At 43.0% G+C, this 21,960-nt stretch overlaps 1 protein-coding gene across 8 annotated transcripts in view; it reads right to left on the bottom strand.

The window, feature by feature from the left end:
* Positions 1–21,960, bottom strand: part of LOC105006631 (membrane-associated guanylate kinase, WW and PDZ domain-containing protein 3) — a 138,113-nt gene that overhangs the window by 8,857 nt on the left and 107,296 nt on the right. For 7 of the 8 annotated variants that reach the window (XM_020055348.2, XM_034287372.1, XM_013138375.3 and 4 more), the window contains 12 exons: positions 21,494–21,551; positions 20,429–20,529; positions 17,766–17,957; positions 16,106–16,714; positions 9,751–9,782; positions 7,523–7,673; positions 7,179–7,285; positions 6,849–7,041; positions 6,362–6,547; positions 3,964–4,149; positions 3,732–3,828; positions 3,418–3,526 (listed from right to left, as the gene is read on the bottom strand). In XM_020055348.2, coding sequence (XP_019910907.2) covers positions 3,418–3,526; positions 3,732–3,828; positions 3,964–4,149; positions 6,362–6,547; positions 6,849–7,041; positions 7,179–7,285; positions 7,523–7,673; positions 9,751–9,782; positions 16,106–16,714; positions 17,766–17,957; positions 20,429–20,529; positions 21,494–21,551 — 2,021 coding nt within the window. The remainder of the gene's footprint in view (positions 1–3,417; positions 3,527–3,731; positions 3,829–3,963; positions 4,150–6,361; positions 6,548–6,848; positions 7,042–7,178; positions 7,286–7,522; positions 7,674–9,750; positions 9,783–16,105; positions 16,715–17,765; positions 17,958–20,428; positions 20,530–21,493; positions 21,552–21,960) is intronic. The other variant, XM_010865263.3, reaches the window with a different exon arrangement.

The raw sequence follows: 21,960 nt of genomic DNA, 5'->3' as shown, positions 1-21,960 counted from the left end.
GGGTCTTCCAGCATGACAACGACCCGAAACACACAGCCAGGGCAACTAAGGAGTGGCTCCGTAAGAAGCATCTCAAGGTCCTGGAGTGGACTAGCCAGTCTCCAGAACTGAACCCAATAGAAAATCTTTGGAGGGAACTGAATGTCCGTATTGCCCAGCAAAAGCCCCGAAACCTGAAGGATCTGGAGAAGGTCTGTATGGAGGAGTGGGCCAAAATCCTTGCTGCAGTGTGTGCAAACCTGGTCAAGAACTACAGGAAACGTATGATCTCTGTAACTGCAAACAAAGGTATTTAACAAACACTAAGTTCTGCTTTTCTGATGTATCAAATAGTTATGTCATGCAATAAAATGCTTATCAATCACTTAAAAATCATACAATGTGATTTTCTCGATTTTTGTTTTAGATTCAGTCACTCACAGTTGAGGAGTACCTATGATAAAAAGTACAGACTTCTACATGCTTTGTAAGTGGGAAAACCTGCAAAATCGGCAGTGTATCAAATACTTGATCTCCCCACTGTAGCTGCTGAATCAGCTGGCTTTCGATGGACAACATGGCCAATGCGTTGAGTTGCGGCTGTCCCATGGTATTGCAAGTGAAGGTTTTTAACCTCTTCAAGGTTGTCGTCATAGGTATTATTTTCAGCAGAGTGACGTCTCAGCAAAAGCCTGCTCTAGGTTGTTCTCATGGATGGATCTTAACAGAGACAGGGCCGTCTTACCAGTGTGAAGCTCAGTGTGGCTGTACAGAGTGGTCAGCTCAGGCTTCAACTTGTCCTCGTTTCCTAGTGGCCATAGTTTGACCGCACAGTCAAGCTCAGACGTAGGGAATGACAGAACAAATTGTGGGAAGAGCGAGCTGTCAACCAGCTTGGCAGCGATCAGGTGTATAAAACATCAACTTCTGTTGTAAGGAAGAAAGAAAAATTCCAGCAGCTGCAGAAAGGCTCAGTCCCAGAGTTTTTTTGACAGGCTGTATGCCTCACTTATGGTGGCCTCATCCTATCCTGGTTGTGTGCGTATGTCCTCCATACACAGGAGCAGCGCAGCGCGGTTTTCCCAAACTGCATTGACAGTTCTACTTTTGAAGTTCCATCGTACAGCAGGTGGCCTTGGAATGCATCTCTGTGTTGCCTCAGCAAGTGTCGCAACACATTTTGGAGCCCAGAGAAAAAGGTGGCAAAAGCAGTTACATCTGCAAAAAACACATTCAGGATGCTCATCTTTGCTGAATAAAGTTGCTGCAATGTCAGGATCAGCTGGTGAGCATAGCAGTGAACAAACTGGGCATGTGGGTATGTCTCTTTCATTAGCGTCTGTACCCTCGGATGTTTCCACTCATTACAGTCTGAGCGATCAGCTTTTCTCCCAGCTTCAGTGGTTCCAGCATACCCTTGATGCTATTTGAGAGGCTGAGACCTGTTTTATCTTTGACTTCCACAAACTCCAAAAACCTCTTTGTCACTGTATTGTCAGGCAACATGTATCGCAACACAACCACCATTTGTGATTTACAGGAGACATCAGTTGTCTCATCTGCCTGTATGGCAACAAATGATGTCAAATTATGTCTCGTCCACATCATACATACAGTCTAACAGTTTTTGTACAGTGCTAGATGTCCCTTTGAAGATGGGCTGAGTGTCATAGTGCCTCTGAAGTCTCGAATCGCCCTCACACAGTCTTGAAAATGCATCTGAATATTCCAGGATTCAGGGAGTCTACCGACTTTACCCCCGCAGTGCAGTTTCACATTTTCCACACAGTTTAATACATGTTATGATCCTACTGAGAACATACCTGTTTTCCTCCACCTGTTTGTTATGCTGCTCAATGGAGCACCTGTATGCACTGTCAACTTGGGCTGTGACATTTACCCTTCCAGGTAAGCCCAATTTCACCTGTAGTGGGGCTACCGGCTGTCAGCCCCACTTGGCATTGAATTTGTGTGATCTACATTGATCAGACTAACATTCTGAGCATGAGTATTAATATTTTCACACATACAATGTAAATTGCATTGTGAGAGAGGGGCTAGCCGCACATTCACACATAGCCTATGGCCTACTACTGCGAACTCGAATCGGCAGAACACAGTCTGAAGCAACAAGGCAGGGACCACTGAACATGAAATAAAATCCTAACACAAATTATATGCAATTTAGGAAGATGCTATATTCATAGATAATAAATTATAGGAAGTAATCTTCGACAAATAAAAATAACAATTTTGTTGCAGTTCTTTCTGTAGACAACAGGTGGGGCATCACCTGCCCCTAATGACCAGTCACCCCTGATCACTGCAAATACATTATTCCTCATTTGGTATCGCTGGAGAATTGATACAAAGTCAAGTTCCCAACCACTTGTTTTGCCAAATGAAACCAAATATTACTATATTTATTATTCAGATGAAGATGGCCCTTCAATACACTGCACAGCATCACAGAGTATTTTGTTTAGTCTCCAAAGCCAAATCCTGTGCTCCTTTTTGCCAATTGTGTGTGGAACAAATCTTAGGGACCTATATTTCACTAAGGGTCCCGAGGGAGAAATTCCCTTTTAACATGTGATGAGATTTTATTTTATGGCTGACAAAAAAAACGTATTTAAAACATGCCCCTACAAAGCCACGCCCACACTCTACCGTTACTCCAGGAACCTGTTGCTACACTGAATGATTAAATGTTCTTACAATAACCTATCAAAAAACCTAAGGTAAACAAAAAATGAACCACTGGCTAGCCATGATTGCTTGAGGAACTGCAGTCGTTCCGGAAGTATCTCTAGTGTGGGTAGGCCTGTTCAAAAGTAGATTATGTTGTTAACTCAATCTTCTCGATGAAAGTACTAAATGATCCATCTGTAATCACTGCAGCAGGACAGCAGGCCATCCAAATCCATGCTGAGGAAAGTTACATCTTAACTGAACTAGTAATAAGGCAGAAAAAAGCAGTGAAGATAGAAGCACCTATATCAAATAGGAAGTCTTTTTCCACTGCTGGTATTTTGTCCTGTCTGTCCACAACAAACAGGGGCGTGCACTGACATTTTGGGGGACAGGAAAAAAAGGGACGTGCCATATCAGTAAAAAAAGGTCCTCCAAGGATATATGCAGCTAGACGAACAGAAGTCAGTTGACGTGTACCCGATCGGTTTGCGCAACATGCTGTCATCGGAGCAGGTGACGCACAATAAAAGAACCACCAACTGGGTGCTTGATGAATCTGAGGGGAATAGGGCACGTGCCTGACAACTAACATCGTGTTATTGGATCTTCTTCGATTGACTCCGCCTCCATTACCCATAATGAGAAAACAAACAAAAGTAATTGAAATAGAAATGATCAACTGAATTAATGTAAAATCCCTAAAACATTGGATATACATGACCATAATAACGATATGGGCCTTGCCTGTTTGGGGCCTGTAACACACAACGTTCCCTGTTCACTCAAAGGCACAGTTTTGTAGTCAGCCCAGGTGGCTCCCTCCCTTTTCTCCTCCTCCAGATCTAGGTTATAACTAGAACAGACAACAGCATTCAGTCACACTAATGTATTTCTTCAATAATGCACAGCAGTGTCTCCACTGGTGGGACACAGAACAAAGCCATTTAAATCATTAAGCTGTTGTGTCAAAGATAAGTCTTCTGGGTTGTTCTGCTAAATGACGAAGCAGGTTTTTAATACATGTTTTGCCGTAACAGTGAGCAAGATCAGGGACTTACCGCTCATCCTGCTGGGCTGAGCTCTGACCCATAGCTCTGTGCTGAGGGGCAGGACTCTGCTTGGCAGAGCTGGCGCCAGAAGGAGGGCCCTTGTATTCTGAAGAACAGAAATCCAAATCACAACATTGTACTACACAAACAACCATCCCACACAGTAGTGACTGGTGTATGACTGAGAACAACGTGACCAACACAGTCCCATCTCATGGGTGATACCACCGGTAAAACCTACCATCCTCAGGGACCACGGTGAGAGTGACCGCATTGCCAGCCTCCTTGATTAGCTGAACAATGTCATTGTGAGACAGCTCCACGATGGACCGTCCGTTGACCGCCGAGATGCGGTCGCCCACGTTCAGCAGACCACAGCGGTCGGTGGGGCTGCCTGTGATGATGCGTCCTATCTTATGAGGGATCACTGCAGAGAGAGAGGTCACACGGTAATACACCCATCCCACCCAAAGGATTCAGTCAAGACTATGAAATGGGGTGGTCTACTGGGGATTTACACAGTAGTTAAGGAGTAACAAGCTTTTCACTGTAAGATCCTTCATACTCTCTTTCCATTTATGATAGGTGATACGACGCTAGGATAAACTAAAGGAGAGTGGTGTGTTGGTGTGTGAGTAACGAGTGGCAGAGGTGAGTGCTGCAACTCTGTGCCAATACACGATTATGCCCTGATACCCTATGTGAGCCTTCGGGGTCGGGTCTCACACTTTGCGGGAAAAGAGTTAGGAATGACGAGATGGGAAACCCAGTATGAGGTACAAAAGGAACAGCTTCATTTGATACAAGGGCCCGTAGCCTGGTTCATCAACAAAACAATAGCTTCGGGCTCACCTTGGAGGAAAACAAAAAAAAATAATATATAAGCTAGACAGAAAAAAACATGTACTTTCTTCATCGTCCTGCCTCTTTTCTCTTGAAGGGTTATCTGCTCCCTTTTCATTCTTAAAAGTAGCACTGTGATCTGAAATAGGGGTTGACCGATATGTTTTTTTCAGGTCCAATTACGTTACTGTTTATTAGTGATCAAGAAGACCAATGACCAATATTTGGGGTCGATATATATTTGCAGAATATTTTTTTTTTTTCTTCTCAACATTTTTAGTAATAGAAAACAGAACAGTTAAAACATTGTATTTTGAAGAATAAATTGCAGGAAACTCCTAGCAGCATTTCTTGTGAACTTAGATTTATATTAACTAAATAGCTTCCCAAATCAGGTACATCAGGTTTCTTTCCTGTAAAAATGAATAAATAAAGTATAACTTTTGTGTGGTGTAGCCATCTGAAATGAAAGCGGGTTTCAAAACAGAAAGTTAAGAGGGTCAAATAACTAAAATATGCTTAAATTATTAGAGCTAAAAAATGCTTCACTTATTACAGCACAGAAGCATTGGAAATCCTTTGTGTGTAAGTTGGTTCCATTTCTATGAACGTAATGTATTAACATGATAACAGGGAACCAAACATTATTACTGGCAGAGTATTTCTGCTATTGCGTCATGCTTAGAATATGACCAGGTGTAAGTGAGCAAGAATTATCGTTATGTCAAGTATTTTGCTAGTCAGCTGACAAAATCAATGGTAAACAGATGAAACTTGTTAAAGTTACACAAGCTATCGCATTCAATTAATCAGCTAATTAATTCAAGGCTCAATGTTAGCTACTGATGTAACATTCATTTTCATGTAGTTTTATAGCAACGTCACCATTCCCTCTCATCTCAGCCATGCATCTCTGCGTTCTTCTTTCCCACGTCTCCCTCACATATATGACATACAATGTTGATTGGCTATTTACTTGTATTACCAATCAGATAATTCTGCGGGCGGGACATTGAGCAATACAAACAGAAACCTTTCAGACAGATGCGGCTACCGGAGAAGCGCGTTTAAAAATAAGTATTTTAGCGGCAGTTATATCAGACAAATGAATGAATCGGATTATTGGAAAAAGTATGAATATTGGAACCCCTAATCTGTAGTTATTGACCCTTAATCTGAAGTACTCTTTTGTAGCGTCAAGTTTGTCAGGTGTTTTGCTCAAACTGATTCACAGTCTCTTTCTCCAACTTAGATCTCAATGACATGGTTGATATTTGTCCTCAATTCTCTCACAATGAGAGAACTTCCTGCACATATAGCCTGATATGCAATCGATGAGAACAGCCTCTCTGATCTGACTCTCATTATCAACAGCAAATCCAGTCTCCAGCAGCCTACTGTTAGAGAGTATTCAGACCCCTTCACTTTATTCCCATTTTGTTGTTACTGTCTGAATACATATGAATTCAGACCCTTTCCTATTACCCTCCAAATTAAGCTCTGATGCATGCTGTGTCCTTTCATCATCCTTGAGATGTCTCTAGAACTTGGATTGGAGTCCATTAGACGCAAATTCATTCACATGATATAGAACGGCCCATATGCCCCTATACAAGGTCCCACACTTTACAGTACATTTCACGGCAAAAACCAAGCCATGATTCCAAGGAATTGTCCTGTATGGTGAAAAGCGTCTGCTGCCTGTGTTGTGAACAGCCGACTTGCCTGAGACAATTAAAACGTGTGTGCCTGTGTCTGGGAAAAGCGGTGTTGCTAGGCATCAGGTCGATTCTCACCTCCTAGTGGGGGCTTGCTCTTGGAAGTGAGAATGACAAAGCCGAAGCCTTCGTTTTCCTTGCGGTGGAGCGTGATGTCAAAGGACTCATGGTCCAGCAGGCTCGGCATCTGGATCCGAGGTAGTCTGGGCGACCCGTTCAGCACCACTGGAGCCATGTGCAGGCCGGCCTCCTCCTCAGTCATGTCTGAAGGAAATGCATCAAGAGTATGGAGTCTGCAGGGCAACAGATAGTAGGTGTCTCTGTGTGTGTGTGTGTGTGTGTGTGCGTGCACGTGAAAATGTGTGCAACTGTGTGTATGCAAGTGAAATTCAACCCTACTGTTGTTTGCTCCTTGGGTTTTAAGGCTGGGTGTTTCTGTAAAAGCACTTTGTGACAACTGCCGGCTTTATAAATACATTTGATTGATTGATTGATTGAGATTGTGCATGCAAATATGTGTGTGAGACCGAGGTGTAGCAATTCCAAGAAGTCAATAAGTGCCCACCTCTGTAGATGACCTTTCTACGCACGGTCAGCATGACCTGACCATTGCGGGCGGCATTGGTCATCAGGTCCAGAACCTGCTTGTGGGAGCGACCCTTCACCATTATTCCATCTATGCCTATCAGCTCGTCGCCGGCCCTCAGACGCCCGTCCTTCTCAGCTGCTCCCAAGGGCACGATGGCCCCTATATACACCTGCCAGAGAGGGTCCCAATCTATCAGGGAGGGTCGGAAACACTGAGGAAACACCGTCTATACGAGACACTGCAGCCCATAGCCCATCCTTGGCGTTGAAAATGTAGACATAAATTAAAGACACCATAAGTTCATACTTCAGTACTCACTGGCTGCTCTGGACCTTCTCCTCCGAGAACACGGAAGCCAAAGCCAGTCTCCTGGTCTCTTTTGATGAACACATCCAGGTCTTTGGTGTGAGGCTCTGTGGGCCGGGTTAAATGGGTTGTTAAAGAGTGTGAGCAACCCTCAGGCATCCAATCAGCAGAGTCAACTCGCTTGTTGTAGCTCACATTGATACGGGGTACCCAAATGTAGAGGCACCACGAACACAACCACAAACAAACCACTGGCATCCATCCACAAGAGAGTGATTGATGGAATGGACCTAAGCCTCCCTCCTCTAAAACCAGACTGCAGTGTATCTGTGCACATGACTCACGCTTGCTCTCCAGCAGTGCCTTGGACTTCAGGTACATCTCTGTGGCATCCCGTTTAGGGGAGTCATTGTGTAGGGTGGAGGTGTTGGAGTGGTAGGGGAGGGCCTGGGAGACACAGTCCAGAGTCTCCGTGCTAGCAGTCATCTCCTGCTTCTGACAGGGACAAAGACCCACAGCCACACACAGTCAGAGTACAGTACACCTCATCTCCCGAAACACAATACGGGATGTCAACTGAATATTAAAAGAATGAAAGCTTCTTATATTGCTTTCATATTACACCCCCTAACTAAATAATAAACGAATGACAATTGGGATTTAAGTATAATTTGTCAAGTACAGTTTAAAGAAGAGTTTCCTTTGTCACCTGATGGGCTTACTCATTCCACGTTACATCCTAACATACAATGGCATAGGCTCTGTTTTAAATTTTCAAAGAAAACAAAAACGAGGCCATGTGAGACAATCAATATTCAAATTAATAGGTGTTCATGTGATGCAGTAGAGCTTGCTGGTTAGCTCAGCATACAGACCATAAGTATGTTGACAGATTTTTGTTTTCATTTTGACTTCAGCACGTTGGATTGGAAATGAAACAATGATTAGGAGGTTACAGTGCAGAATGTGATCTTTCATTTGAGGGTATTTACATACTTAAACCATGAACTGTAGGAATTACTGTTTTAAATTAAAACTAAATTAAATTAAAAGTTGTCACATTGAGTACTTGGTTGCAAATCCTTTGCATTCAATGACTGCCTGAAGTCTTAGACCCATAGACATCACCAGATGTTGGGTATGTGTTCTCGCAGGCTCTTTTTGGCCATCGTGTTTTTTTTATTAGGCTGGCTAATAAGAGTAAAGTGATTTGAATTGTACAAATACTTTTGGTATTAAATAGGGGGAGAATTAACAGAATGTGCTGTTATTTCTAAATGTGATGTTGCTGCAATAATCAGCCAGAGAAGCTTCTGGATTCAGACGGCCCAGACTCTTTATTCACACTGGCTATAGCAGGACTACACTGAATGCAGAGTCTTCCTGTTCAAAGCCACATACTTGGCTTTATGCAGCTCAAAGAGGAAACAAAAAGTAGAACGAAGACAGGACTTCCTCATTGCATCTTCTTGTCATATCTTGTCATATCTGGTCATCAGCAGAACTTTGCCCTGCGACATGTTGTTGGTTTCATATCTCTCTTAGCATGATAGATATGAAATGGTTCTATAATTGAACGTGTCCCTTCATACAAATACCTTGTAATTTGGGTTGACAGCGACCTTTCATTTAAGAAGTGTAAACTGTGTTTCTTCTATAGACATAGATATTTTCTCTGGCAAACAGGAAACAAATTGTTCAGTCAACTTTCATGCCTGTGCTTGACTATGCTGATACAACAGTCTTCAACCCACTCCTGGGGACCCCGCCAGCTATCTCATAGTTTAGTTTAAGCCCTGAATTAGCTCACCTGACTCAACAGGTAAGGGCTTGTTAATTAGTTAATATGTTGACTCAGGTGTGCTACTGTAGATCTTTTATACATCTAATAGATGTAATGAATGTAATGACTGGGGGCAGATGGAATGACATAGGTTGAAAAACCTATGTTGATTCACCATAGTCAAGCACAAGCATGAAAGTTGACTGAACAATTTGCTTGATTCAGTTTATCATAGTGCCCTTTGTCTTATTACATCAGACATTTACTGAAATGGCTAATGTCAGTCTGTATGTATACTGTATGTTTTTTGTATTTGTCATTTTATTCTTGGATGAATGTTCTCAGGGCACACCTGTAAATGAGACCTAGGTTTCAATGTGTCTTCCTGGTTAAATAAAAGTTACATTCAAAATATATTCTAGCTTAACAGAACTGTAAAATACATACATAATAGAAGGCAAAATAGGTACTGTAATACAGATATGGATACTGAGATGACATATTCAGAGATTACATTTAAGAATTAAAAAAATCCCAAAATGTAATTTGATATGGATGAAAATACCCTCAAATTACTGTCAAATTACTACTCTCAAACTGTCTGTCTGTACCACATTGTCCCAGTATCATTTCAAAGTGCTGGATTACAGAGGCAAAACAACAAATCTTGTCACTGTCCCTGTATAAATTATTATGGACTGCACCATATATGAAAACAGGGGAAAGTGTCTGGGTATCCAACAGCAAAGACCAGAGTAATTTCATTGAACAGTGTCTGCTTCTACTTACAGGCTTCAGGCTCTTCACTGGAGATGTCTGGCCTGTAAGAAAAACAGGGAAGTGTCACAGGAAGGATTAGAAACATTAACCAGCAGATGGCACTGCCTCCATAACAGATGGTGAAAGCAGGAAGGGGTGTAATAGTCTAGGCCTCCACGAGGTATAAAAATGTACTGTAGCCATACTCCATCAATACTGGTGACATCACTGCATTAATAAGGACAAATAGGATATACTATAAAAACACATATTTACACTGCTAAAAAATAGTAAGGGAACATTTCACTGTACATTGTGTAATTAGTTAGTAATTAGAGAACAAAATTACGTAACAACGGTCAGTGGAAACCAAAATCACCAAATGACTGAGGGCTGGATTCAAACTCACACTGAAAATCTAAGAAAATATTTGAAATATCAGGCTTTTCTAACTTGCGTGAATTTCATCACAGCAACTCATAATGTGACTCAGTAGTATGTATGGCCCCCACATGCCTGTATGTACTCCTCGATAATGTCTGGGCATGTTCTTGATGACATGATGGATGGTGTCCTGGGGGATCTCCTCCCAGACCTGGATCAGGGCATCAGTGAGCTCCTGGGCAGTCTGTGGCACTACCTGATGGCGTTGGATGCACCAATAAATAACATCCCAGAGGTTCTGAATTGGATTCAGGTCTGGGGAACTTGAGGGCCAGTCAATGGCATTAATGCATTTGTCACCCAGGACCCATTAATGCTTTTGTCACTGAATACACACTCTGACAACAGGAGGCCGGGCATTGTCCTACACCAGGAAAAATCCAGGGCCCACTGCACCAGCGTAACATCTGACGATAGGTCTGAGGATTTCATCCCGGTACCTAACAGCAGTCAGGGTACCGTTGGCTAGCACTTGGTGGTCTGTGTGACCCTCCAAGGATATGCCTCCCCAGACCATCCCTGACCCACCGTCAAACCAGTCATGCTGGATGATGTTGCAGGCAGCATAACGTTCACCACGGCGTCTCCAGACTCTTTCATGTCTGTCACATGTGCTCAGTGTACACCTGCTCTCATCTGTAAAGCGAACGGGGTGCCAATGGCAGACCAGCTAACAGTTTGGTCAGAAACATGCACACCAGCAGCCCACTGGTGGTAATTTTGTAGGGCTCTGGCAGTGCTCCTCCTGTTCCTCCTTGCACAAAGAAGCAGATGCCGGTCCTGTTGCTGGCTTGATGCCCTGTCCAGCTCTCCTCGTGTAACGGCCTGTTTCCTGGTATCTCCTCCATGTTCTTGAGACTGTACTGGGATACACAGCAAACCTTCTTGTGAAGGCATGTATGGATGTGTCATCTTAAAGGAGCTGGACTGCCTGTGCAACCTGAATGGGCTGCAGGCACCACCTCATGCTACCAGTAGTGACAAGGACACTAGCAAAACTAAAGAAGAATAAGTCAGAAAGGATAAGGAGAGAGCAATTGTCTGTGGCCACCATCTGCAAAACCATTCCCTTTTTGGGGGTTGTCTTGCTGTTGCCTCTCCAGTGCACCTGTTGTCACTTTAATTTGCACCAAAACAGTTGACATTGATTCACAATTGCTTATGTTTCCTAACTGGACAGATTGAGATCCCTGAAGTTGAATTGACTTGGTGTTACAGTATACTGTGATGACTACGTACATACATATATATCCATGGGTCGGACCTGTTTGTCCAGCACATCCCACAGATTCTCAATTGGATTGTGATCTTGGGAATTTGGAGGCCAAGTCAACACCTGACTCGTTGTTGTGTTCCTCAAACCATCCCGGAACCATTTTGCTTTGTGGCAGGACGTATAATCCTGCTGAAAGAGGCCAATGCCATCAGGGAATACCAATGCCATGAAAGGGTGCACATGGTCTGCCACAATGCTCAGGTAGGTGGTACATGTCAAAGTAACTTTCACATGAATGGCAGGACCCAAGGTTTCCCAGCAGAACTTTTCCCAAAGCATCACACTGCCTCCGCCGGCTTGCCTCCTTCACGTAGTGCATCCTGGTGCCATGTGTTCTCCAGGTAAGCGACACACACGCACCCGTCCATCCGAGTAATGTAAAAGAAAATGTGATTCATCAGACCAGGCCACCTTCTTCCATTGCTCCATGGTTAAGTTCTGATGCTCACAAGCCCATTGCAGGCGCTTTCAGCAGTGGGTTAGCATGAGCACCCTGACTGGTCTGTGGCTTTGCAGCTCCATACGCAACAAACTGTGATTCACTGTGCGTTCTGACCTTTCTATCACTACCAGCATTAACTTTTTAAGCAATTTGAGCTACAGTAGCTCGTCTGTTGGATCGGACCACACGGGCCAGCCTTGGCTCCCACATGCATCAATGAGCCTTGTCTGCCCATGACCCTGTCACCGGTTCCTGTCACTTTTCCTTCCTTGGACCACTTTTGATAGGTACTGACTACTGCAGACAGGGAACACCCCTCAAGGCATGCAGTTTTGGAGATGCTCTGACCCAGTCATCTAGTCATCACAATTTGGTTCTTGTCAAAGTCACTCATGTTTCTTATGCTTTCCCATTTTTCCTGCTTCCAACACATCAACTTTGAGGACAGAATGTTCACTTGCTGCTTAATATATGCCACCCACTGACAGGTGCCATTATAACGAGATGATCAGTGTTATTCACTTCACCTGTTAGTAGTCATAATGTTATGGCTGATCGGTGTATATACACACTATAGACAGGAAGAGCAAAGTATAGAGTGAACGAGAGAGAGACAAAGCAAGATAGTTATGTAAAATCTAATTACCAATAATGCTTTCTACAGACAACTGTACAGTACACCCACACATTCTCACAAGCTCAAATTGTTTCCACAGTTAATATAGCATTCAGTGCATACAAGCAGACAGTCCTCTGGAAGACTACCGTGGACAATTAGTACCTAAGCATGTATGGACCTTGATGTAACTCGAAGATCCGGCTCCATTTATTTGCTCTACCATGAAGAATCTGACCCAAGAACTCTCATCAAGGCTGTCATGTGACACTCAATCTCTCAGTCTTGATGAGTCTGTATTAGACACCCCTCTCTGCCTCTCAGTCAAGGGCCAATCTTTAATGAGGGTTCAAATCTGACATTAGCTCCACCATTGGACTGTGTGAACAAGGCCAGGTCTGTCCCAACTACAGGGTCATGCCGTATGTCTCTGGGGTAGAACCAGGTTGGGAGGGGAGATGCGTGAGTATAGAGAGGAAGACAGGGAGACCGTGGGGAGGAGGCCCCTGGGGTCTCCCACACCGAGGGCCATACAGCGATAAGCTCTGGCTCTTAAACAGCCACGGATATAGAAGCAAGCTGAAATCCTCTGCGCCTCTGATGATGATCAAAGGCAATCTGGGCTCATCGACTTGTGTACCAATTCCCAGTGAGGCTGGAGATGGATATGGGAGACGTTTGAAGGGTGCTTTCCCTCCCTCACGCCCAGGGAGCAGAGTAGAACCCTGTGCTTATGTAACTTCTCTTTCCAGGCCTGCAACAGACTGCGGTATGAAAGCCTGCCTGAGTGGGAGCCTCAGCGGGAGGTTATGAAGTGTATATTCAGTAGATGGAAGGAGCTAGAAATCACTGCATATTTAGATGGATACAGAATTTAAAGGATGGGTACACTCTCTAAATCAGTCCTTACTACGTTATGTCCCTGAAAGAGTCACTACTACCACATATCCCTAAATGAGGCATTACTACCTGATATTACAAATTTTGTCATTAATAAATGAAATCTATAAATGAGTCATTACAAGGTTATGTCCCCATTACCGTGTGATATCACTAAGTGAGTCATAACTGTTACATCTCTAAATCCCTCATTACTACCTTATTGGTTAATGAGTTAAAGTCGTTATTACATTAGATCTCTAAATTAATAATTACTATGTAATATCGTAAAACTAGTCACTACTATGTTAAATCCTCTAAATTACTGATTAATATATTTTATTGCATTATATTTTAAGTAGAGCTGTCAAAGTTAACGCGTTAACACGTGTGATTAATTTAAAATACTTCACGCCGTTAATTGTTCTGTCGCAGTTAACAACATTTATTTTTTTTTATTCTTGGCGCCATTTAGTAAGAGCTTGACTTTAGCGGGAACTGACGGGATCGCGCTACTATCACGCATTAATTATTTACCAGTAACTTGACTTTACCTGAACTCTTCACAGGCATTTTTTCAATACAATTTATCATTGGAGAGTTGGCATCAGTGCTTGATATTAACTCTACCAGACTCCCCTCTGTGAAATACTTTATATAATATGTGGCTACACACTTGTAAAAGACAACTATTAAATCTTCCCTGTGTTAAATCTTCCCTGTTGTCCATGTCCACTTGAGCAGCTAATGCACGCTGCAATGTCCTCCCTAATATCAACCAATATATATATGAAATATATTTATTCTTAACATAACTATTATCATGTTATTTAAAATGAAATCTGAACTTACTCATCAGCTACAATAGCAGTCAATATTATTGTTGTGTATTTTCGTTGTTATGCTATATTCCTGTTAATATAGACTTGCATTAAAACGAAACAGAGCTGTATATATTACAGCCTTATCACATATTTTTTTCCTCCATCCTTGCCTTAACGCCATATTGTTACTCTCCCCCTCTCTCGACTTCCTTCAGCTGTACTAGGTTCTGCCGCTGTCGCTGATCCAAAGTCTTCACGTTCATATATTTCTATTCTTAGTGACTTAAATATGATAATTGTATATTTCTTTCACTGTACATTGAAAATATAGCCCAATGTTTTTGGTGACAGTACACACCCTAATCTGATGATCTTTTTAGGCATCTTCATTTGTCTGGCGATCTCTCTTTAAATACATCTGTAATTCTAGGCTACTAGAAGTCACCTGAAAAGTTTTAAAAATGTATGCGGATTGGATGTAGTTTGAGGTTATTACATTTTATTTTCATTTCTTTGACAGTATGACTATTCTCCCGCGCAAAATCATGGTTTACCATGCCAACACACAGAGGCGGTGCAATATTTTGGGAAGGGTGTCGCCTTTGAGTTTTGAAAGCTGGAAAAACCCTGTGTATAGATATAGAATGCCACCCGCCAAAAGTGGCATAAAACAAGGCTTAAAAGTGGCGGGTGCCAATGTCAAGCCCTGGTTGGCATGCATGCCACAAATGTTTTTTACTCTGCACTAGTATAACAACCACAACCTAACACGTTAGTAGGCTGCACATCCGTTTGTGCAATGGATGTGAGGAAATGGGAATATCTCTTCTTGTGTCCTGCACCCCAGTCTCACTACAAAAACCCATCAAACAGGAATGCTTGCCATGGCTCCCCTAGCTCTTGAATCCCCCTGCAAACACATGCTTGTTGCATGGTAAATTGTCATTATATATTTTTTTTGCTAATCTAAACATTAATGTTTCAACCAAAGCATATTCTCTTGGTGGAATTAACTGTGCTCTGCATGAATTACTGTACAGATGTACCTTGATTTAATGTTTGTATATACCATCTCTAGCCACCATGACTTATGCCATTGCCTATTCAAGCAGCCTACCTCATGCATTTGGTTGAATTTAGGGAAAATGTAATAGAGATACTTTCTGAGGTATTCGGTTGTGGCTAACATCTTTCAGGAAATCTAATGTTTACAGGCACCCACATGAACCCAATTCTAACCACATTTCAGCCTAAACATCAAAAGACAATACCTTTAACAGCTTAGGTGTGATTCGATGGGTTAAATGCCTGCACACCATGTAGCTGTCCAGATAAGAGGGGCTGATATATGTGTTTAGATTAGTCTAACGTAGCAGTTATTGTCCTTAGTGTGTTAATCAAGGAAACAATATGGGCTAATTTACATTTACATGAGCTACATTTTGATGCAGCCCGTTATTGTGGTAAATTATGGACTGACATTTTATATATTTTAAACTAAATTAAGGGCCTTGACAACTTGCATTTATTTAATTCCCAGTCAAGCACTGTCCTTAGTTTGCAATAAAACAAAGTATGTCTTTACCATAATGCTCTGCTTTTTAAACAGAAAAGTGTGTATTAAGGGCAAACATTTAAACACATTCTAAAATTGCGATTAATTGCGTTTAACTACAGAAGATTATGCAAATAATCGCAATTCATTATTTTAATCGTTTGACAGCACTAATTTTAAGCCAAAGAGGCAACAGTATTCACCGATTCCATTCCGTATATACAGTGTGTGTAAGAGGCTCTACCTTACCTCCATGCTGACCTCGCTCCACAGGGACAATGTAGACTTCACACTGACAGCGACATCACACAGTGTTACGTAACCACAAGGAGCTATTAGTAAGGCTCACCTCCTCTGAGGACCAGCACGTTGACCTCGCTCCCCACCGGCAGCTCTTTGAGGATGTCCACCACCTGGGCGTGGCTCAACGCTTGGACATTCTGACAGTTGATCTCCTTGATCACATCTCCCTTTAGGAGGCCTCTGCACCACTGTGCATCTAAGATCATCTTCACCTTCTGGCCCAGGGGGCAGTCTGCGATGGCAAAGCCGAAGCCTCCGGGGCCTTTCACCAGGGGCACGCTCACCAGCTCGGGTTGGAGCATGCCGGCTGCCCCCGGTTCAGGGTGCCTTCCGTTGGGCAGGGCAGCCACCACCGGCCGTCCGCTGGCATCTGTGGTGACGTAGTGGAGCTCCTGGGAGGAACCGTGCAGCACGTCGCCCTTCACCAGCAGGGGCTGGCCGTTGATAAGGGGCACAGCCGTCACCACCTCGCCCCCCTGTGTGGGAGGTGGAGGGGGGTCTTCGCTGTCCGGCTCCACGTCGGGGGGCAGCGGGTAGCCACGGCACAGCACCATGTCAACATACTGACTCACCGGGATGGACTGGAACATCTGCACCACCTCGGGGTGGGTCTTCCCCAGCACGCATTTCCCATTGATCTCAACGATCACGTCGCCTGGCGAGGGAGACCAGAGAGGGACAGAAAACACAAGGGAAGCTAAGCTTAGTAAACAGTACAAATATGAAGACATATCCACATGCGTTTTATTGGCTTTACGGCAGTGCCACTAAAGCTAGTACAGTGACAGTACACTGTATTTACATTTATGTAATTCAGTTGATGCTCTAACCCAGAGCGGCTTACAGTAGTGACTGCATACATTTGACTCCCAGTGGAAATGTGATGCATAAAAGAAACAAAAAAAATGTGGAACCATGTTTCATTTTGCCACAATATTGGCCATGCGTCCAATTGACCTCACAGCCTCAGACAATGTATATCTGTAACTGTGACCAACAGATGCATATCTGCATTCCAAGTCATGTGAAATCCATAGATTTGGGCCTAAGTTATTTATTTCAATTGACTGGTTTTCCTTGAATGAAATGTAACTCAGTCTGGGATGGCCTTTTTGAGGGGGATTATGATCATCACAAAGTACTCTATTCTATTTGACTGTCACACAGGTGCCACCCCCTCTTTCCCAGTCATCCGTCCTCCTATTCCTCCAAATCCCCTTCATCTCATGGCTTCCATTCCTTCCGTCTTCCTGTCACTTTCCTCCCTCCCTTGCCTCCTCTGCTCCCTTTCTGAAACAGACCTTAACTAGCGGTGCATCCGGGCAAATCATTACTGCATATAAGCAAGAGCTGTGTTTGTTTCCTTTATACCTCACCTGACGGCCACCAGCCCCTTTCAACTCACGGAAATAAAGCTGCTGAAGATGCAAAGCCCTAGACAGCCTCAAAGCTAAAGGAAGATCAGAGTGTGTATCAAATACTTGGCTACACACAGAAACCACCATAACCTGTCTCTCTGCTCCAGGATGATCCCTGTTAAAGAATCCTTCTATGTATTTTTATTGCATCTCTTGGGGACGTGTTTGGGTAAGTGCAGCCCCTTTATAGGGACCAAACAGCCTGTTATTAGGTTCACTACATGTCTGGAAGTTGGATAAAAGCTTGCCTCTCCATAGCTCAATGCAGCAGTGGACGGCAATACCCACCAGAGGCAATCTTGTTGTCGTGGGCAGCAGGGCCATCACTGAGGACATTCTTCACCTGAAGGAACTCATCATGGCGATCGCCACCTATGATGGTGAAGCCAAAACCCTGGGAACTCTTCCTCAGAGCGGTGTGGAACATCTCCCCCTGCAGTTGGGACGGGTCTGGGGTGAAACCTGACACGCCCCCTTTACCTGGAACATAAGTTAATCACAGTGGGAGATTTAGAACAGGTTACGCAGCCAAGTGGGACCTTCAAATGTGACAAACATGAAGACAAAATTTTAATAATATAAGTAAAACACATTTTATACACTACCGGTGTTAAATTATATATTGAAAATCACATTATTAAATGTTTTAATGTACAACCCCATTTCCAAAAAAGTTGGGACACTGTTTAAAAAGTAAAGTAAAACAGAATGCAATTATGTGCAAATCATTTAAACCCTATATTCAATAGAAAAAAAGTACAAAAACAACATATCAAAAGTTGAAACTGAAATATTTTATTTTTTACTACGCCGCTTTGAATTTGATGCCAGCAACATGTTTCAAAAAAGCTTAGGATGATTCTAAAGGTCCATAACTGACAGGGGCCCTAAAAAACTATAAGAACATTTTCTTCAGAAGGGTGCTTTGCTTTCAACCTTCTGCCCAGTGCATAACAAACCAACTCAGTGGGGTTTAAGTCGGGAGACTGTGCTAGCTATTCCAAGATTTGAAGCCTACTGTCTTGTTAAAGACTACTTCTATTGCTTCAGAACAGCTGGTTGAAGATGCTTCACCAATTACAAGTTATCTGAAAAGGCCTTTTTCTGTAATGTACATTATTTTTCAGTTTTTGGCAACCTAAACTTTTTTTTACCTCCAGCAGTTTATTGCTTACCTTTGATCTGGGATTAGATATTTAGACCACAAGGGAGAGTGTATCTACGGGCCTTCCAACACTACACTTAAAGCATCTGGTGTCCCATCCAAGGACTGTTCAGGATCGAACCTGCTTAGCCTCAGAGGCAAGTCAGCAGTGAGATACTGGGCCCTATGCTGCTAGACTCTAACTCCAAATTCCACACAATCGTCACTGAATTGTTAGTATACATACAGGATATTTTTTACATCTTGTTTTATGGTGTTCTCATTTGACAGGCCAAAATGGGGTCAATTTTACTCATGAATGAAAAGTTCTGGTTTGGACTTCAACAAGGCTTAAATGTTAGACGGTAGATCAAGCATACATTATCTAGTAGCTTTATAGTGAATATGAATGGCGCGATTCATGCTGATGCTTCAAACTGTGACATTGAATGGCATGATGTCCATCTTAAATTTTTCACCTAAAGGACCAGCGGCCCAGAAAAAGAGATTTGTCAGGTGAGCCGTTGTTACTGGCACCATAAACACCCTCTTTTTCAACTGTGGACACACAGTCCAGTACATAATAGTGTGTCAGGGTTATACTGCATTTAATGGGCCAGCTGAGCTTATCACTCGCTGGCATCACTCTCTTATCAACCCTACATAGAAAGCAGAATACATTCAACACATTGCTCCATTATTTTCATTGTGATTATAATTACCATGTTCAGGCACCCAAACATCCACTATGTAACAAAAATTGTCCCATGGTGAAATCTAGTCTTCTAACCCGAACCTAAAAAGCCTGGTCTGACACAAAGACCATGGTCACTATGGCCCAGAAAGTGTTGTACTTCACTGTGGGGATCTGTAGGACAAGTTGATGATTGTTGGTAATGGATGCAAGGGACATTTAAAAATGTCTAAAATTCTGATGCAAGCTCAGGTCCTTGGCAAATTAACACTGCAAATGACACTCCATGTTGCGTTCCTTGCTGTGGGAGTCTGTTTGCTTTGAAAACTGTAACAGAGAACTCCTGCTAGCCTGAAGTGGAACTGCCATGACATCATAGTAATGGCCTGACAGCCCACAAAATCACAGGGGAGATGGCTGTCTCTGTCCCTCCTCTATTTCCTCCCCACCTGGCTAGCTGGTTGAGAGATGTCTTGTTACGCTTAGCCCGTAAGATATGCTTCTCCAACAGCTGTCACATCCTCTAAGAGCCACACCCCTTCCTCCTCCTCTCAACTAACCCATTAGCGCAAGCCTCAGCTGCAGAACATGACTGTCAATCTGTGCTCCCAGCAACAAAATGTATTATACATCTGCTGTAATATATTATACATCCACTTTAATGAAAGCATCTTTAATTCATAATATTTACTAGGTAGAAAGACTTGTCGTCCATCCCAACCCTGGCATGAGTTTAGAAAAGATATTCATAAAGGATGACTCTTCTCCAAGCTTGGTGGCTGCACATTTTCCCAATTCAAACCATATCAACAGGAGACAGAAAGTTTGACGTGTAGAAAGTCAATAAGGAATCTCTGTGTAGCCGTTACAGCCTCCAGAACTTCTAGAGCTGAATAGGTAATGAGGTGGGGAGGGAGGTGAAGAGGGAGGGAGGTGAAGAGGGAGGGAGGTGAAGAGGGAGCGAGGTGAAGAGGGAGGGAGGTGAGGGGGGAGTGAGATGAATTGGGAGCCAGGTGAGGGGGGAGTGAGATGAATAGGGAGCGGGGTGAGGGGTGAGTGAGATGAATTGGGAGTGAGGTGAGGGGGGAGTGAGGTGAGGTAAGTTGTGTTTACCATGTGGCGCCCCCTGCTGGTTCGGGGCAGAAGTCTCCTGGCTGAGCTTCCTTTTTGCCTCCAGGACTGGGTTCTCAAACTGGGTTCTCTGGTTGATGTGACTGAGACAGGAACAATGCATCAGATATAAATTTTAGATGACAATTACAGGCACAGATACATACAAGCTCCAAGTAACCTGTTGTGTGTAACTTTGTAAGTCACATGTATGATTCATTCAGAATGCACTGTTATGAATGGTTATAACATATATAGTACACTAGTGTAATCAAAGCCACTGTATTGTACATTCATTCTGATATGTTTCCCCAGTGTTTTCTTGTAAGCCGAAAATGTACAATACCAGGAGTGTTGGTGTCTCCTCCATGTCTAAGCCTAGTACATGGGGCCTACGACCTCCAGGGGGCACCCAACCCAGACAGACTAATTAAGCTCTGATGCATAGAAATTCTCTCAGTTTCATGGCATTATGTTTACAGTACAGTAACCGGAAAATAGGTTTAAAACTGCTACACTGTCTCTGAGACTGTCTCTGGGTGTATTTGATGAGCTATACACAACTCACTTTTCAACATTCTTGTAATGTTGCAGACAATTTAGTTTGCAGAAAACACTGAATTACTTCGCCCTTTTCTCATTTTGCCTAATGACAGACTGTGCTGATGTTTCTCTCCACACCATGGCAAATGTGTGGAAATGCAAGGAGGTTACTGAAGGTCAGGGCCCCAAAGGGTATAGTCCTACCAGCCACACTGGTCCAGCCCTGCTGTTACCAGTCGAAACCAGCTACTGACTGTCTTTGCCTGTCTTCAGCAAGGTACCCTGTATGTCTGTCTGTCAGAACAAAGCGTGATCTTTTTGTAATTTTCCATCTCCATGTTATTTTTAAATTCTTTCTAGACTTTTTTGTGTGTCATTATTCTTTCTGTTTATATTTTGAAATGTTAAAAACATAAAAAGCCATATGATGCCAGTTTGTTTGTGCTGAATAAAAATATTTGAACATACAGCATTTCTGGGGATTATTTAGCATCTGTCATATGGTGTCTCGGTAAACAGACTTACTCTACATAATATGTGCCATACTGTGGGTCCTCTATCTCCTCCCAGCCATAAGGAAGCTCTGTGGGTACAGGGAAAAATGCATTATGTTCAAGCATTATAACAAAAAAACTGAACTGCATGGCAGGATAACAGGGCATATTGATGAGAATAGCCAGGCAGATATCAGACAATACTTATGCAGCCATTGCATTTGGGTGACCAATTCAGTGCAGTTTCTAGATGTGACATCAGTTTTTGCACATCTTCTACCATGAAAGTTAAGCAACATAAAGTGGAAATGAAAAACAAAACAGTGGTTTGGTGAACATTTTGCAGTTGTCACAGGCTGAAGTGGCTGCTGTGTTGTAATGTCATGCCCCAGTGAGCTTAAAGCAACAAAAAACATGAAAAAAAAAGAATCTCTTCACGCCAGATAGAGCTTTGGAACAGTACACCAACTAGCATTCTGCCTAGAAATCCATTAGAAA

Source organism: Esox lucius, chromosome 17 (assembly GCF_011004845.1).
Source record: "Esox lucius isolate fEsoLuc1 chromosome 17, fEsoLuc1.pri, whole genome shotgun sequence".
NCBI classification, from domain to species: Eukaryota; Metazoa; Chordata; class Actinopteri; order Esociformes; family Esocidae; genus Esox; species Esox lucius.
The sequence above is the reverse complement of the archived record's forward strand: the minus strand, read 5'-3'. Positions and strand labels throughout refer to the sequence as shown.